Source organism: Spea bombifrons, chromosome 2, assembly GCF_027358695.1.
Source record: "Spea bombifrons isolate aSpeBom1 chromosome 2, aSpeBom1.2.pri, whole genome shotgun sequence".
NCBI lineage: Eukaryota > Metazoa > Chordata > Amphibia > Anura > Pelobatidae > Spea > Spea bombifrons.
In genome coordinates, this window is record NC_071088.1 from 59439488 (window position 1) to 59458585 (window position 19098).

General features: G+C 37.9%; 2 protein-coding genes across 4 annotated transcripts in view; one reads left to right on the top strand and one right to left on the bottom strand.

The window, feature by feature from the left end:
* Positions 1 to 19098, bottom strand: part of PFKFB2 (6-phosphofructo-2-kinase/fructose-2,6-biphosphatase 2) — a 35223-nt gene that overhangs the window by 9247 nt on the left and 6878 nt on the right. For 2 of the 3 annotated variants that reach the window (XM_053454390.1, XM_053454388.1), the window contains exons 1-6: positions 9891 to 10360; positions 7847 to 7972; positions 7039 to 7135; positions 6875 to 6941; positions 6532 to 6606; positions 5764 to 5820 (exon numbers count right to left, since the gene is read on the bottom strand). In XM_053454390.1, the coding sequence (XP_053310365.1) occupies positions 5764 to 5820; positions 6532 to 6606; positions 6875 to 6941; positions 7039 to 7135; positions 7847 to 7972; positions 9891 to 9987 (519 nt within the window). In that variant the 5' untranslated portion in view covers positions 9988 to 10360. Of the gene's footprint in view, positions 1 to 5763; positions 5821 to 6531; positions 6607 to 6874; positions 6942 to 7038; positions 7136 to 7846; positions 7973 to 9890; positions 10361 to 10558; positions 10724 to 19098 lie in introns of those variants that run through there. The other variant, XM_053454389.1, reaches the window with a different exon arrangement.
* YOD1 (YOD1 deubiquitinase) lies at positions 12872 to 15534 on the top strand. The gene is made up of 2 exons (XM_053454409.1): positions 12872 to 13178; positions 14207 to 15534. The coding sequence occupies exons 1-2, from the start codon at positions 12971 to 12973 to the stop codon at positions 14908 to 14910; spliced, it is 912 nt and encodes a 303-aa protein (XP_053310384.1). The 5' UTR covers positions 12872 to 12970; the 3' UTR covers positions 14911 to 15534.

Below are 19098 nucleotides of genomic sequence, written 5' to 3' on the forward strand. Positions count from 1 at the left end.
ATGTTTTTTTGTATAGACAATTGAAAACGTAACACCTCATTGTTTTTGGATGGCTTATGCTTTTATCCAACATGTGTAGCAGATTTAGCTTCTTTACTAAAGAGTTTTTGGAACTGTAATGTCAATGCTTCAGGTCATATCCAAGTTTAAAAAAAAAAAAAAAAAAGTTCAAATACTGCCGTCTCATTTATAAGGTCACATACAGTGCCCTAAACAAATATTGGAACCCTTGATAAATACGAACAAAGACTGCTTTATTGTTTAACCTTTCAATCTCCTCTTCAAACAATACACAAAAATACTCTCATGGATATCAGACAATTGCAAACATAATTATTGGCACCCTTTTAGTCAATACTTTGTGCTACCTCCCTTTGCTAAAATAACAGCTTTGCGTCCTCTCCAATAATGCCTGATGATGATGGAGAATACATAGCAAGAGATATATGGCCATTCCTCCTTATAGAAGCTCTCCAAATCCTTCAAAATCCAAGGTCAACGCTGATAAGATCTCCTCTTCAGTTCACCCCAAAGGTTTTCTATGGGGTTCAAGAGAGGGGACTGGGATCACCATGGTAGGACCTTTATTTTATGGTCAGTAAACCATTGCTGTGTTGATTTTGAGCCAGTCCCCTGCTGGAAGATCCAACTATGGCCTATTTTAAGATTTCTGGCAGAGGCAGTCAGGTGTTCATTTAATATAAGTTAAGGCAGTCAGGTGTTCATTTAATATAAGTTAAATTTGATACAGTCAATGATGCAATGTATCCTAAGAAAATGTCCAGCTCCAACCCATTAAAGAGCCACCACCATATTTAACCATGCGCATGAGGTACATTTCCATATGGTTGTGCACCAAACTCATAGCTGGTGTTTATTGCCAAAAAGCTCTATTTTGGTTTCATCTGACCATAAAACCCCATCCAATATGAAGTTACAGTAGTGTCTGGCAAACTGAAGATGGTTGTATTTGGATAAGAGTAGAGGCTTTTTCCTTGAAACCCTTCCAAACAACTTGTGGTGATGCAGGTAAAGTTAAATTGCGATTTTGGAGACTTTCCGACCCCAAAACACAACTAACCTGTGCAATTCTCCAGCTGTAATCTTTGATTTGTTGGCCACTCAAACCATCCTCTTCGTTGTGCGTTGAGACAATATAGACACATGTTCCCTTCCAGGTTAAGGTATAACATTTCTAGTTGACTGAAACCTCTTCTTAGTTATTGCTCTGATGGTGGAAATTGGCCTTTTCAATGCTTTTGCCATTTTCTTATAGCTACCTCCAATTTTGTGAATTTCAACAACCTTTTGCTGGGCCATATATTCCTTGGTCCTTCCTATTGTGAAAAACTGTCCAACGCACAATAAAAGTCTAGATTCCATCCAAGACAAAGTCTTAAAAAATAGCTAATAAAGTTCAGTCAGTATACTTTACCGAGTATATATACATATACATACATACACACACACGCACACACACACGCATCACGCGGATCTCCCGTTCCACTGCATCCCAAAGGTGCTCTATTGAATTAAAATCTGATGACTGATCACTCATTGTCATGTTCAAGAAACCAGTTTGACATGATGTGAGCTTTGGTGCATTATCCTGCTGGAAGTAGTCATCAGAAGATGGGTTACACTGTGATCGTAAAGGGATGACATGGTCAACAACAATACTCAGGCAGGCTATCACATTTAAATGATTCTAATTGGTACTAAGGGATCCAAAGCGTGCCAACCACCACCAGCCTGAACGGCTGATACAAGGCAGGATGGATCCATGCTTTCATGTTGTTTACGCCAAAGTATGACCCTGCCATCTGAATGTCACAGCTGAAATCAAACTAGGCAACGTTCCTCCAGTCTTCCATTGTCCAATTTAGGTGAGCCTGTGTGAATTGTGGCCTTTGGTGAGCCTGCTGTAGCCCATGCACTTCAATTCGGCATGTGTACTCGGAGATTACTGTTGATTTTCTATCATCTCGAACCAGTCTGCCCCTTCTCCTCTGACATCAACAAGGCATTTTTATCCACACAACTGCTGGTCACTTGATATTTTCTCTTTTTCGGACCATTCTCTGTAACCCTAGAGATGGATGTGTATGAAAATCCCAGTAGATCAGCAGTTTCTGAAATACTCAGACCAGCCCGTCTGGCACCAACAACCATGCCACATTCAAAATCGCTCAAATCCCCTTTCTTCCCTATTCTGATGCTTGGCTTGAACTGATGATTGGCCGATTAGCCATTTGTGTTAACAAGCAATTGAAAGGTGTACCTAAGTACTAATACACATTACATTATCATTCTGCTGCCATGGAAGTATGAGATCATATAGCTTCATATCATCTAAGCCAGGCATGTCCAAAGTCCGGCCCGAGGGCCAATTGCGGCCCACGTTCCGGACTGATAAGGCCCCGCAGATAAGTTGCCCAAATATAGATCTGTTTTTTTTATATTAAAGGCAGAGTGATTTAACACCTTTTTAGATTTGTCATCCAAGTCACAAAATGAAAAGTATGCCGTTTTCAATAAACTTTGCATAAAATAGTTAATTTGCATTTAATTTTAATGGTTCAAAGAATGTCAGGCAAAATGGTCGGCCCTCGCACATGTTCACTTCATCAAATCTGGCACTCTTCGAAAAAGGTTTGGACATGCCTGATCTAAGCTTTCCGGGACAAATCAATACACTGTCACAGAGGGTGCTCACAAGGTTATGCTCTGGCAAGTCAAACTTAATAAAACCATTCTTAGAGTTCCGTAGAGAAATTGAATCCAGTCAGGCATCATCAGGAGAAACACTAGCCAAGTACATATTACAGTTCCACACAATAAAAAAAGTACATCAGACATTGTTTTATGATTATTTCACTTTAATTTTGTCTTTTGTTAAGGTCATATGCATTTGTTTAAGACGTATAGGAAGTTTGCTTCCAGCCAGTGCTCTTGTAAGCCAGCATATTTGATCATGTTCCACCCACATTTTACCTATGCGTTGCATTCAAAACCTTCTCATTTGTTTTAAAGCACAAAATAAGTACCACAGCAGACAATGGGTCTAGTATCACAAGGGATGTAAATCCAGGCTGCTAGATCACTGTCTACCAGAAGACAGTATACATGCACAGTTCTGAGATGTGATAACTGCTATTCACAGCTACAGAGAAACAAAAAGGTGCTAACTAAGCAGCCAAGTATGAAGACAACCTTGGAGATAGACAAGGTTATATACAACTTTCCATTTCTTTCATCAAATAGTTATTAACATTACATAGCAAAAAAAAAACGCTGGCAATGTCCTTTTTCTACAGCCTTCCTGCAAAGCTCAGCACTTCTCCTGGAGACAAGTACTTGGGAATGGATTTCACAATACCACCTGGCTTTGCAAGTTTCCAAATAGTTTTTTTTTTTAATATTGATGTACAATAATAAACATAAACAACATAGGAAAAGTTGTATGAAAACAAGGCCTAGAAGATTTCTGTAGGAATACGATGACATACTGGCTGTCAGTATTAAGTAGCAAAAAAGTATTTAAAAAAATTTAAAAAAGTATTTATTTATTCTCAAATGTTAGGGTGTAACATTTCCAAAAACATTTTAGAGGTTCGTACTGCCACCAAATTTGGAGGAAATCACCTTCATAAATACTGCATATGCCAGAGATTCCGGAGTACATTTTTGCCAAACGTTTGGGTACTAACTACCATTAATTCAATACTTTATAGTGTAATTCTCTTATATTCAAGCATTAAGTATTCTTTGTAGATCATATTTAATGATCTATTCCAGTCCTGTGTTAGAATGGAAATTGAAAAGTCCCCCCCCCAACTGTTAATAGCTAGCACAATTATTTCTTGTTTAAGTCCCTTGAACAGGTTGTTACATTTGGACATCTGAATAACTACATAGCAGATGGTTGGATAGTATGTTAGATCGAATTTATAGTCAATATGAGTACAGTGCTCAACCTTGTTTATTTATTTTTTTTTTTTAAGTAAATTTGGAAAATGCAGTTTGGAGCAATTTCAACCAGCCATCGAGAATATTTATTGGGATCATCCTAAATAGATGTCAGTTTTGGAAGTATATATATATATGCTTTTATAACATTTACCGTTTCCCACCAAGAAATGTCTAAGTTTTCATGCTTTTAGATTTGTGTTTTAGGAGTGGGAGAAATCTTATTAGAATTGGAAGTAATGTTAATCCCTCGATATTTCATTTGGTTTATCACCCACAAAAAACTCGATCTATTTGTAAGTTGTTCTTGATTTCTTTCAAGTTGTTTCTAGCGAGGATAACTGATTTTTCCTGATTATGTTAATAACCAGAATATTTGGCGTTTTCCTTTAAAGTTTTTAATAACCTACTGGGTTTTCCCACAGTTATTAAGATATTGTCTGCATAAAGGTCATTTTTTTCATCCTCCTGTGCATTTGAAAAACCATTAATGTTTGTATTCTCTCTGATGGATATAGCCAGTGGTTCTGGTATGCGTAGGAATGGAGATAGCAGTTAACCTTGCCTGGTTCCATTTGCAATATTGAAACCTGACCCAACCGCTTTAGCCGTAGATGAATATAGTTCCTATTTGGAATTATTCTGCCTGTAACCCTATAAGGATTTAATTAGGAATCCCCAACTTACCCTATTAAGTTACCCTATTTCTGTGTCAAGATATACAGTAATTAATGGGGCTCCTCATTTCTTTTACAGCTACATAAATGTCGATTAATGCTCTTATTTTATGAACCAGTCTAGATGTATCAACGATGGTATTATAGATTTTATCCTTTCTGCTATCACTGCTGAATAAATAAATCTTTATATCTATGTTCAAAAGAGATATTGGCAGATAGATAGATACTAGCAAGGGTTCTATGTGTTCTGTGTTATGTTTGCTTTTAGCAATTCTTGTGGAGCCATTTCCTTGAAAGCCATAGTAAGATTTTTTTTTTTGTTAGCTTTCAAAAATGTGTAAAACAAGTAGAAATTTCTTGTTCAGAGATAGGGTCATTTAACATGAGGAATTGCTCTTCATTTATAGTCTGTAAAATCTTGTTTTTAATATAGTCTTCAGTAGGGAAGGGAGAGATTATATAAGGGTCTTTAAGAAGTACGGTAAAACTTCTTAAAAGCTAGACCAATCTTTTTGGGAGTCATAACCTTTTTATCTTTTATTTCGGTAATAAACCTCTGATTTTTCATTTTTAGGTTTATTAGTCAGTAATGTATTGGGCTTATTTCCTTTGTAATTATATATATATATTTATATATATATATATATATATATATATATATATATTCTAGATTTTGTGGTTTATTTAAGAGAAGGTTGCTTAATTCCCAATCTAATTGGTTTATAGTATAATTTCATTTCTAATTAATGTAGTATAATTTAATTTCTACTTAGTCAATATTATATCACCCAACAGGAGGTTGATTCAAGACTATATGCAATATGATTTTGATAGATAAACAAGTATAGCCTTGTGGAAATACAGCAAACATCCAAGAATTTTCTTTTACAAGAATTTGAAATCTGATAGCAGTATCATAAGTCTGTTTTCTGTGTCTAATATAATAAGTTTTTAATTAGTTAACACTAAATTCTGCTACTGTATCTCAACCTGTTACTCTATAATATAAATAAAGAGGTTTTCAGTATGACAAAGTAGAACAAATGCAATGCAAACAATTTTAACAACGATGTAGACATTTTAATAAAAAACATTATTTATAGTGAGCACTTACCATGATGTTAGCTGCAATGACTTCAGGATCATCACATTCAGATTCAACAAAAAACACCTATGTTAAATAAAAGGACAATGTAAAAATAAAAAATAGATTTTAATTTTGTGTTGCATGTCCATATCCCCTGGCAACGCGATCTTCAATTAAACCTTTTGGATTACTAGTCCATACACTCGTCAATCCTATTACTTGAATGAGCCACACACTTGTCTTAATATTATATTACAAAATTTGTCAAGAACGTGCTTAGTTTAGCATCCAGTTCTGGACACTTCAATTTTACCCGGATACCAAAATAGTACCAGGCCAGACTAGATGGACCAAATACCTCTTAGTCATCACCAAATTCTTTATGGAGGTGATCTGTAAAAGGCAGACATCACAATGGCCATGTGTGGGATTGTAAATCACAAAAAAAGTAGTGGATTACATCTTAAAAACCACAGCACCCCAAGAGATTGTTAACTCCCGCCACCCATTCAATATTTCAAGCCACTCTTTTAGGAGAACTTGGCTTTAGATTTTTAGTTCCTTCCTACCTGTTCCCCCCACAGCAGCTTTAACACAATACTCTCTCTAGATTTCAAATGTGGGTGCTGGCCTCACAAGAATGGGAGGACCAACTTAGATGGTAAAAGCATCTGTAACTTTACATCTTTTTTGATGTTGGCCAAATAAAAGGGCATCAACTATTTCTCTTGGACCAATATAGCTACATTGATTTTTTTTATTAATATATAGTAAACAAATAAAAAAATTATTCACCTTAAATGAATTTCCCTTTGCAAAGTTAAGGATCATGTCTCTTCTCTCACGAGTTGTGTTTGTAGCATCAAATACCTGTGGGATAAGTTATATATTATATATATACACACACACACACACACACACACACACACACACACATATAAATGAACACAAACCCATCAAATCCCAAGTTTGTAATATTTTGAATTGTTTAACTGTTGTAGCCTTGTCATTGTTTGTGTGTATGTGTTTTCTACCAACTATAAATGGAAGATCATTTACAGTATCGCTTGGTACAAAAGTCCATTGGAGAAGAACTAGAGTAAAAAGGTATGGTTGACTGTCCCGGAGTTTTTCTTACCGCTATCTGACCTCCTTCTTCGGTTAAATAAAGCTTTACATCCTCCAAAGCAATAAGAGCACATTGTCTGTAGCAAAAAGAGCAAAAGAAAAAAATGGCTTATATGGTATATGAGGTTTTTCTGTGCATTACTGCAAAGTAGGTGGTTCAAACAAACAACTTACTTGCGAATCCTCATGGCCGCTGCATTGTCATGTCGGAAAAACTCATAGGACTTGTAGGATCTCACTACTTCTCTACGGTATGCCCCAAGGTTAAATACTAGACCAATAAACAAACAAAAAGAAATCAGCTAAACATAATGGGCAACTATGAATGAAGACCAAGAAACTGCAAATGGCTAGTATGGATGGTAGACATACATGCAGAGCACATTATAAGTGGCTTTACAGACCACGAACAATCAATCCTACAAACTCAAACCCAAAAACCGGATGGGATACAAGCACAGCTTTGAGTTCTTTCAAGGGCATGATAACATGTTGGACAACATTCTTACACAGCCACCAACTCCAATATACAACAACTATAATGCGCCCATTTTCTGAATGCTTCTAGTTTACTACCAAGTTGGCATTTAAAGACAAGGTTAAAGTGACTGTGACAATTCAGCTAAACACCAGCTTTAATGAAAGGTTACAAGAAGAAAAGTTAACATACGTGTAAATGCTGGATAGTTCTAGCTTTATTTCGGGATTTTATTGCAGATCGGGAGCTGAAATTAGTTTATTATCATATGTGCATTTGAATTATAGCTATCCACAAAACAAAACAAGAATCTAGTCACCATGCAGCATTGGATTCATATTCATCAGAGTGTATCCTGGCTACTTTAATAAACAACTTTCCTTAAAAAAATAATAATAAAAAAAAACATGAGATTATACTGCAAAAATAAAAGCTATATGTGAGCATTGGTGACCCTCTAATATAGAAAATCATGGTCATATAATAAGCATAGAAGACATATACCTTTCGTGGGCACGCCAATCCAATTGAGATAGCGTGTAAGCTTCTTAGACATATACGTCTTGCCTCTGGCCGGAAGTCCCGTCATTACAATGAGCGTCGGCGAGTTGGTCATGTAAGAAGCCCAAGCTGTTCAGTGGATATAAAGTGATAATTTACTGCCGGGTTCACAGAAAACAACTCTGTAGCTATTTTGCAATCATCGAAGATGCTGTTTTACATTGAGCGCCTTTAACTGCATATGAAACAAGAACACCGCTTTCACACAGAGGTAGCATGAAAGACATTTCATTTAAAGTCTGTATATCACATCTAGCAAACTGTAATTAAATCCAGCACTGAAAAATACATCAATTAGTATTTTTGTTTATTATTCCATCTTTAACATTTATATATTTTTTACCTAACATTCATCTCGACCTGTTTGTTTTGTAACTTCTAATTCAGAATACCGACATGACATACTTAGACGTCCTTAACATTCTATAACAGAATATTTTGTCAGTTTACTTTATTGTTTTTCAGTGGGGTTTATTCACATAAAAATAGCAAAAAAAAAAAAAAGTTAATTGATCATTTTCTGTTCCCGTGCCAACAAAGATTTTCAGCCTATCGGTGTCCTTTGCTTGTGTTAGAATTTGGCATTTCTGAGAATACATACATAAGGGCAAAATATGACAAGTAAAGAATTATGGCATTATGACATAATTTGTCGTAAAAGAACTATATTCAGGAGAGCAGGCAGAACAGCAAGCGACACCAGCAAAAGTTAAGCACCTTAATTGCTTACTGCCCACCTAAACAATAAACCCATGATGGCTACTAGATGTGATCATTGTACACATACTATCTGATGGAAGATAAGAACCATTCAGACCATCTAGTCTGCCAATTTCTAATGACATAGAGACTCAGACTTTAATCAGTCCTTGGTCTTAGAATCGGATAGTTTTATGCCTATCCCATGCATGTTTAAATTCCATCACTGTATTAGTCTCCACCGCCTCTTATGGGAGGCTGTTCCAGTTATCTACTACCCTCTTGGTAAACTAAAACTTTCATACATTATATCTAAACATTGGACAGATTTAAAATGGCATCTCGTTCTTCAATCTCTTCTTTGAAATAAATTTCCCTGCTGTGTATTATTAAATCACTTTTAGATATTTGGAGAGATGATTTAGATGCTTCTACCACATCCAATCTCTCCCTCTCTCTCTTTTATTCCTCCAATCTATACACATTAATATTCCTTAGTCTTTCGAGATAAACCATTTTAGTAGCTCTCCTCGGAACGCTCTCCGATAAGGTAATTGTACAGTAACAGTCAACACTTTAATGAGCAGGGCTGCGTGGAATACAGAAACATTACAGCTCAGCAACAGATGGCATTACATTTACAAAGCAATAACACTAGTTAAGGCGCTTCAGTAAAGCCAACATATTAAAGAACACAATCCATTAACACTGCATTGTTTAAAAGGAGCACTCAGATGAATGGTATTTAAATTGTGTCCAAGGCTTAGAAAAGATCTATATCAAAGAGATTCACAGCCAATATGCATCCAATGCGCAATATAACAAAGATCCAGATCCGTGTTTGTTTACTAGTCACAGACTACTGAGCGTTAACGTCTCCTCCAACGAGCGATATCACATACAATTACTTGCGCATGTCTAACACCAGACTACAAAGGAATTTCTTTCTCATTTACTACAGTTCAGTGGCTTTTGATTTGGAAGAATATCAAACATTTAATGATGAGATTCAGAAAAAAAAAATAAAAACACCTATAACGTTGCCAGCAGTTCCCAAAAGTTATTTCTACGTTATAGCTGTGGACAGCAAGGATATAAATTCGTCGCTTTCTGCCAAACATATTGGCCAATGTTTCAAAGCCTAATTATTAGTATGAAAATGTCCCACATCTACTTATAGAACAAAATAGTAATTAAAAGAAGGCCAAAAAAAGTTAATATTTGTTAATAACAAGCAGCATACTGAAAAGCATTCTTATTTCTTATCCAATGAAGTCAGGATACTTACAGCATTTTTTCTCCACGTTTCTAGGGGCCACTTTGCCGCCGCCACTGCTGTTGTTGTTGTTGCACTGTCCTGGGTCCTGACTTTTCGTCTCAGACATTGCACCCGAATTCTGCGTTTAAACAATCACAACTTTTTTTTCCTACCTAGAAACAGCTGAAGCAAAGAAAGAACATTCTTAGAAATTCTTGCAAAGAGATCAAAAGACGCCTAATGTGTGCAGCGCTGCAGAGGATTGAACAACTAAAAGCAAAATGTTGGCAGACCAGAAAAGACTGCATTACTCCAGGTAGAACAGGGGCATTCCAGACCCAACACTGACCTAGTCTGCTTTGGAAACACTGCAAAGCCGGCTATTGTGCAAAGGAAATGACTGGGTTTTGGGCTGTCTTGGGGGACATGTAAAAAAGTCATTTGAAAAATGCATAAATATGAATACAAGTCTACACTTGCTTATTAAGTATTCCTTAAACAGATCAATGAATGTAACAAACACACAAAAAATATATATATATATATATATTATATTATATATGTATGTATGTATGTATATGAATTGGCCACTGTTTCTTGTTCCGATGCTGTACACGTATATTAAACGTATGGCATTCATTATAATGCGATATACCATTAGCACTGTCACAAGGGATATGTATAGTAACGTGCCTTACCTCTCGCTCTGCCTGGCACCTGGCCGCCTGTGGTTTCTGCGCTGATCACCTCGTTGTCTCACAGCGTCGGTCACACAAGCCGGTGACCCAGGTGGGCTGGGTGAAGGAGACGAGTACCGGCTCATCTCTGACGTCAGGGCTGCTCATTGATTAAGCGATGGCCATCTTTGTTTTGGGAAATAGACGACGCCGTATGAGCGTAGAACAATCACATGACAATTGAGACTTATGGGTGACGGGGAATCAGCGGATGCTCAAAAAGGAACCGGAAATCCTCTGGCTTGAAATCAAAGCTAATCTTTGTAATATGTAGAAAAGAATGGAAACCGGAATGCGTGGCCACCCACTGGAAGCCCTAGTTTAACCTTTTTTTCTGTGATATAATTTAAATACTTCTCATTTGCCCAAGTCAAAAATGTCTGCCATATTACATACAGATTCGCTCTTGGTTACCTGTAGTAAAGTTTACATTTGTGCAGAAAGGCCACGCCTCTTATTTGGTATTGGTTCATTATAGTGGGTAGCTAGAGAGGAGTGGCGCGCATATCCAATCATTATCGTTGAGTGTATGGGGTGGGTTTAAATAAAGGGGATCCTAGCAACTGATTTGTTGCACCATAGTTACCCTTACAAAGTGCTAAGGAGAACTGTTGCATAGTAATTAATATGCTCTACGCGTTTGCCTGTTCGCCTTGTAGCAATCGAGACCAAAGCCTGTCGTCCAAAATATTTTTTCTCGAAGATCTCACCGTTCTGGGATCTTTTTAGGGTTTTAAGTCTCCTAACCAAAACCAACCACTTACAGCAAAGATTAATTGCCACGTTATTCACTAAAGGAGAGAGCTGTGGTTTTCAGTATACTTTATGATGGGCCAACCCCGAATGAGCGTCTGCAGCAGAAAAAGCTTGGCTGGCCCTGTATATTGTATAGGTAAATCGGTGGGGTTTCTTCAGTTTCCTCACCCATTAAATTATGCATCAAACAGGGCCATTCTCACATTGGAGACACTTGCCAGTATCGACCCGTCATGATCAATTGCCTGTCCCAGAGGATTATTTTTTTTTATGAAGCTCTAACGATTTATACGTCACTTACAATACAATACATGTATAGTCAAAGTTTATGATAAAACTAAAATTGAGATACTGACAAACTGATATGAAACACTCGGGACATCTGAAGGGTAAGCTGGGCTGCTGTAGGTATGAAGAGAGCTTAATTCCACAGATGCTCATCAGTTCATTTTGTATTAAAAAATAATAATAAAATTAATGTGCCTGCGTATATTTTTTTTCACCTGGGGGTGCCTATGATGCCACAATTATTACTAATGCCTCCATGTTAGCAACAAAGATTTTTTCCACTTTTAATTCTTAATTCGATGTTCTAGTGCAACTAGAGATCCCCTTAAGGCCTTTGTAGAAACCAGGGACCTCTCTTAATAATGACAAAAGCATTATATGTAACATATACGCACAACACAGTGCAAAGGGGTTAATAATGCGAATAACGTAAAACTGTTTTGACATTGGGATCTCCCTTCACATAGTCACGTGATCAGTGTTTAGGTTTGTGAGACATACCAAGGTTGAGCCTGAATCGGCGTTCCCTTATGGAAGATCTGAGAATGATTAAGTGCATCCCAGTGCTCCGTATTCTATAAAAGTCACAACAATGTGCATACGTGAAATCGCAATAAATATCTATTTATAGGTCCTGGTAAACCAACCACTTACATCAAAGATTAATTGCCACGTTCTTCACTAAAGGAGAGAGCTGTGGCTTTCAGTATACTTTATGATGGGCCAACCCCGAATGAGCGTCTGCAGCAGAAAAAGCTTGGCTGGCCCTGTATATTGTATAGGTAAATCAGTGGGGTTTCTTCAGTTTCCTCACCCATTAAATTATGCATTAAACAGGGCCATTGGAGACACTTGCCAGTATCGACCCGTCATGATCAATAGTTAAAGCCACAACTCTCACTTTAGTGAATAAAGCCCATTTTACCCGTATTTCACAGGCTTAGAAACGTAGGACATTTAAAGCTATATAACAATACATGTTTAATCTTCTGAATACCGCTGTGGTTCCGCTGTGTTACTGCATTTAATTGGTCGTTATAGTAACGACGGCACATTTCAAACGTTGCACCATATTTTCGATACGTCCCACTCCGTGTGTCATCATTTTTAAAATGGTGTTAAAATAAAGTACAATTCTCGTCAACGCTTATTGTACTTCCGTTTGTAAAATAATAATAATAAAAAAAAGCCAGAGGTAAATTTTGTCGAGGGCAAAATATCGGGACGTGATTTAGAATCTCGCGAGAGCTGTGTGCGGCAGTAGCGCTTCTCCCGGCATCCCTAGTCATTGTTGTTACTTCATACCGGTGAGAGAGTTTAGGTTTTGCTATGCTTCGTCTACGTTGTAAAACGCGGGAGGGCAGCCAAGTCCTTCAGGGTCTGACAGCTCTTTCTAGTATCCGGGAGCTGAAGGAGAGAATCGCCGGGCTGACTGGGATTTTGGGCCCCCAGCAGCGGGTCATGGTGGGCTTTCCTCCTGAAAACCTGGACCTGAGTAACGGCGATGCTACCCTGGGAGACCTACCCATCAAATCTGGTGAGGAGGCCCGATGTCCATTGGGGGGGCTATAAAATATAAGAGGGGGGGGTTATGTAATGATGGTGTCCATCATGGTTAATGGACAATTTAATATATAAGCCACCTTATACACAGGGGTCAGTGGCAGACTAGGGGTAGCTGGGGGGGGGGCATGGACTGGTGCCTGCGTTTTATATTGGTATGTTTTAGTTGGTATCTGCTCTTTAACATGAATTAGGTTGCACATGTGTATTCGCAGACATGTTTGTAGCCTATTCTCAATACTGAAAAGGGACATTAAAAAACAAAGATTTCAGTGACTCATAGCCACTTTGCATGTTACTAAAACCTAAAATCTTATTTATTTTTTTTCTTGGACATATCCCATGTTCATCCATTTTTCATGCTGTGAATCAATTTCACGGATATACCATTATTTTCATAGGTGATTTTATACGCCATGACATTGGGGACCAAAGTTGAGACCGTACAAACATTTTGGATTAAGAATAGAATGCTTGCCTGTCCTAGAGGATTATTTTCTTTTTTTTATAAAGCGCTAACGATTAATACGTCACTTACAATACATGTATAGTCAAAGTTTATGATAAAACTAAAATTGAGATACTGACAAACTGATATGAAGCACTCGGGACATCTGAAGGGTAAGCTGGGCTGCTCATGCACAGGGATCACCTCCTTGTGACAAAAAATCACAGCAAGGTAAGTTTTTCAATAAAAAAATCTAATTATGTATTAGTTTGCCAGGCTTTTGCCCAGAGCAGTGTATACATCCTGTTATAAGGCAAATAGACCAGGCTTTTTAGGTTCTGTCATACTTGTATGACTAAGCTGATACTGGCTTTTGGAAACAATGAAACCAAAGCAATTCGTTTAAAAAATGATCCGAGGTAACCTAGAGAGCTGTTCCAGGGAAAACAGAATTTCCATATGAATCTTTTAGAGAATAAATGCTAGAGCAAAAAAAAAAAAAAAAGTCCTTAATTTTAGGAGAAGGCATTGATGTTCATCTTAATACCTTTTAGGTGACACACTTATCGTGGAGGAAGACAAAACTAAAGTGAATACAGCACCTCTGCCTACCTCAAAGCAAAACCAAGAAATTCAGCCGGCAACAGAGGCAAGAATTGTCCGTCGAGTAGTTCCAGCTGACAACTCCTGTCTCTTCACCAGTGTTCATTATGTAGTGGAGGGTGGTGTTTATGACCCCTCCTGTGCGCCAGAGATGCGGAACCTCATTGCTGACATCGTGTCAAGTGACCCAATCAACTACTGTGAGGCAGTACTCGGTAAAAGCAATGAGGAGTACTGTGCGTGGATACGAAAAGAGGATACGTGGGGAGGTGCTATAGAAGTTTCCATCCTTTCCAAATATTTTCGATGTGAGATATGTGTGGTGGATACACAGACTGTGAGGATAGACCGGTTCGGGGAAGATGCTGGTTACACTAAACGGGTTATGCTCATCTATGATGGCATTCACTATGATCCTTTGCAGCGGGAGCTTTCTGAACTTGACATGCCCCCCATGACGATATTTTCTACCTTGGACGATGATGCCCTTGTACAGGCCTTGGAGCTTGCTGATGATGCCAGAAAGAAGAGACAGTTCACGGATGTGAACCGTTTTGCCTTGCGCTGCATGGTGTGTCAGAAAGGTTTAACAGGGCAGTCAGCTGCCAGAGATCATGCCAAGGAAACGGGACATACAAACTTTGGGGAGGTGTAATACCTTTCCCTTTAACTACTGCATTAGAAATTAGCCAAACTACCTCACAGAAATGCTGAACCTTAATAATCAAAAAACAAGCTTGCAGATCTGAAGAAGAACATTCAGGTCAATGCAGTATTTAACCTTTAAAATATCACAGGAAACCTTACAATGCAGTTTGACAAGCAGCGTCACCCTTAGCCTTTAACTAACAGCCTCTTTGCAGTTAGGCCTTTCTAAACATACTTAATCATGATATGTAATGCTGCACTTGTATGTATTTTGCCGGTTTTTTATAGTATATTGTTTGGTGAAGTATAAATAAGGGAAGTTCTTGGGCAAACTGGCGCCCTTGCTTAATAATTGCATGACTCGGTCATACGAAGGCTGAGTGGAATTAAATCTGCAGTGCACATAACTTAACCACCCCTTCTATACCTCAGTGTTACTGTTACTACTTTACTATCTGATATCAGTAAATGAAAATGCATGCCAAGCCCTCATGCACATTTAATGTACAATAAACATTTACATCGCAGGCAAACATTTAGGTTCCAGTCAGTGCCTCCTGTTCTAGAAGATGATACATTACCCCACGAGCACATGGCATAGCATGTTTTTGTTGCCACATCATTTAGCTGATACACCTACAAATACCGTCACAACCTTAATTTTAAGGCTAGGCACCAGAAAGAATGCATGCTCAGTGACTATACGATGGCCATGGTATTTGTTCACTGCGTTCATTTTTTGGTGGTCCCAAAGCCTGCGCTAAAATGCTGCTAAATATGTTGCAGAGTTGATACAGAATAAGAGTCTGGCAGTTCCACCAAAGTGTTCGTTAATTAATTGTAAGAAAATGCACAGTGATATTCAGAGCTTTCACTTGGCTACACCATTATAAATTTACGTATTATGTGTACGTTTTGTTTTCAAATCTGAATCCCTTTATCAGAATTATTGAACAAAGCAGCCGGAACACCACACTTATTGTCTTATATCCGGTTGTGTATTTATATGCTGCAGGGAGGAGCAGTCATATTAATGATCACAAACAAAATCTTGGATAATCTTTTAACGTTTAATTTTCTTGATGTCTGCCTTCTATCAAACACAGAGAAGTAGATGGTTGCATGTTTTACCTTCACAACTAAATAAGATTCTCTTTGTTTTTCTTCTGGAAGTGCTGTTGACTGGCCACCTGTAGGAATGTACATTTGGGACTGTATCGGCATACATCCATGTGCAAGTTTTGTTGCTGGATGGACACTTCACCTTGCTGTTACAGTTTAGATTGTAAATCTTATTATGTTAAAACAATACCTTCAAGTCGTGGGAAATCACTTGTTTACAAGCATGTATTGGTTTTTATTTTATTTGTATTTTTGTAACCTACAGGACATTGGATGCTTGGATTATGCCCCTTGATGAAGTTACAGGCCATTGTGGCTCCGCAAACATATACAAATATTTACACATCACTTCAAGAATGAGCCATAAGTAGTTAACAGGATTTATTTTGCACGAAGAAATCATGGGTTTTGTAGCTTCATACTTGCTTTCCATGGAGGATTCGGAAGATCAAAAGCAGATTACTTGAATAATTTACATTTTGAAACGGGCTACAGCTTTCTGTTTAGTTAGACTATTACAACCAGTCGAATTACGGGATGTATAATGTGACATTTGACGGAACATTTTGGTGCTGTAAAGGCAAATATGAATTTTAACCTCTGGTTGTGAATGCAAAATGTATTAGTCTCATTCTAAGTGTTAACACCAGTAGAACTCTGTATTTTAAGGGGTAGCGAAGGGCACATGTAAACTAAGTAATTATTTAAGTTAATACACAATTATGCTTTTAATGTATAGTCTGTTGGCTTTTAAAGGTCTTATATGCCCGGAAGAGTGTTCTTCATAAAGATTTCAGGCTGGTGCTAGTCTTGTATGGTATCACATTGTTACTTTTTAAGTTTTGATCTATTAAGCTATATTTATTAAGCACTTGTATTTTTTTGTTTACATCGAATACCATGGGTATGCTACCTTAGATGTTCCCTAGTACTGCATATTTTAAAAATGTCCTTGTTTAATCATACTGTTGAACAACTGATTGTCTATCGTCCTATTAAAATACATCTTTAAAGAGTGTATACTGCTTTAAGAATTAACCTATTTCAATTACATCAGTAGGTATTTGGTGTGTTCAGTAATGTATACCATATGGGCAAAAGTATTGGGACACCTGACCATACATAACACCTATTGCATTGCATTGCATTCTAAACAAATAGACAATGATATGTATTTGGCTCCATCCCCTTTTTTTGCAGCTATAATGGCTTCCACTCTTCTGGAAGGCTTTCCACAAGATTTTTGAGTTTCTGTGAGAATTATTGCCCCTTCACCCAGTGGAGCCTTTGTGATGTCAGGCACTGATGTTGCATGAGAGCCTGGCTCGCAACCTCTGTTCTAGTTCATCTCAAAGGTGTTCGATGGGGTCGAGGTTAGGGTTCTTCGTGAGACAGTCAAGTTCTTCCACACCAAACATGTCTTTATGGGCCTTGCTTTGTGCACTGGGGGCATGGTCATGCTGGAATAGAAAAGGGCCTTCCCCAAATTGTTCCCACAAAGCTGGAAACCTAGCATTGTCCAACATGTCTTGGTATGTCCCCTTCAGTATAGTTGGGTGACCAACTAAATATTATTGTCTATGTATTTAGAATCCAATCTTACAAAATCTCTGTTGGTGTAATGGTCAGGTGTCCCAATACTTTTGTCCATATAGTGTATGTGTTTGCAGGCAGGACAATTGTATAATACCTAAAAGCTGTATTTTTTTTTTTTTTAAAGAAAATGCCACCTTTTCTTGTCATCTAGAAATAAATATTCTCCAGCTATGTCTTTCATGTAGAAAGTGTGCTCTTCGGAAATGGTTTAATGTTTGTACGGTTAAATAATAGTGTGGTGTTACTTAAAGTACGATTGGAGCACGACACTGCTACCATTTCTCATAAGGATTTTTTTGTGGGTTTACTCTTAAGATAAATACGTAATGAAATTAATCACAAGTATGTTTGTAACTCGCTTGCTGCTATAAATTCTAATTTTTTTTATTAACCCCTTAGCAACCTTTGACAGTTCAGGGCCGCCATGCAAAAACTGTCTGTTAACGACCTTTGACGCCCCTGAACCGTCATTAAATTAAATAAGCTTAGAAAGTGATCAACGTTCACTTTCCTTGCTTAAACGGCGTTGCTGTAATGCCTCGATGCTGGCATCGGGGGCCATGTCTGGTCGCTCCCCGGGGCGTCAGCATCCGCCATACACTGGCGGCGGATGCCCGTTTTAAGAGTTCAGGAGGCGATCGACAGTGGTATCACTGAAATACCTCGATAGCGAGGCATTCAGCAACACTGAACACCCACCCCAGCACGCGATGACCACTCCGGAGAGCGGTCACAACCGCCACTCTGAGTGATTCTGCCACTCGCAAGATGGCGGCGCCCTTTAAAAACAAAGTGTCTAGGGGTGTCTAGTTTTCCAAAATATATGATGGGTTTGATGGGGTAAATTGAAGTAGCCGGCTTCAAAAACGTTCCAAAGAGGAGATAGGCCGAACGGCCAAATGCTAAAAGTCTGTGTTGAAAACCTGAATTATGCATGTCCCGAAAGTAGCCTATTACCAGCCAAACAATCTGGTAAACCTATGTATGTGGGGTATCACCATACTCAGGAGATGTTGCTGAACACATATTGGGGTGCTTGACAGTGACATATACCAGGACCTGTATATTTATAACTAAATAATTTGTGAGAACATTTTTTTTTTAAATGACTATTACAAAGTTTGACAAAGTGTGGTTGTATAAGTGCATGGAAAGGGTTGAATACCAGCATTTGAAATACCATGGGGTGTCTAGTTTTCAAAAATATATGGGTGTCAACATGCTGCGATTTTTGAAAAACTGCCACAGAGCCCAAAAAAGCAGTAAAACGCCAAAGAGGACTGAAAAAACGCCAAACAGAAAAACGCCAAGTGGATATGGCATTGTGCGATTTCCTATTGAAGAACAGCTAACATCTGGCCGCAGCGTTTTTTCACGAATAAAACGCTGTGTGGCTGAATTGGTGTTATTATGGGTGTTTTTTTAATAGTAAATAAGACAATATGATCAAAATAATGGTATCTGAAAAAAACAATAT

Excerpts from the sequence above, each read along its gene's own strand:
- YOD1 (XM_053454409.1), top strand. The coding sequence starts at position 12,971 with ATGCTTCGTCTACGTTGTAAAACGCGGGAGGGCAGCCAAGTCCTTCAG. Across the intron at positions 13,179-14,206 it reads AGACCTACCCATCAAATCTG|GTGACACACTTATCGTGGAG; the intron begins GTGAGGAGGCCC and ends AATACCTTTTAG.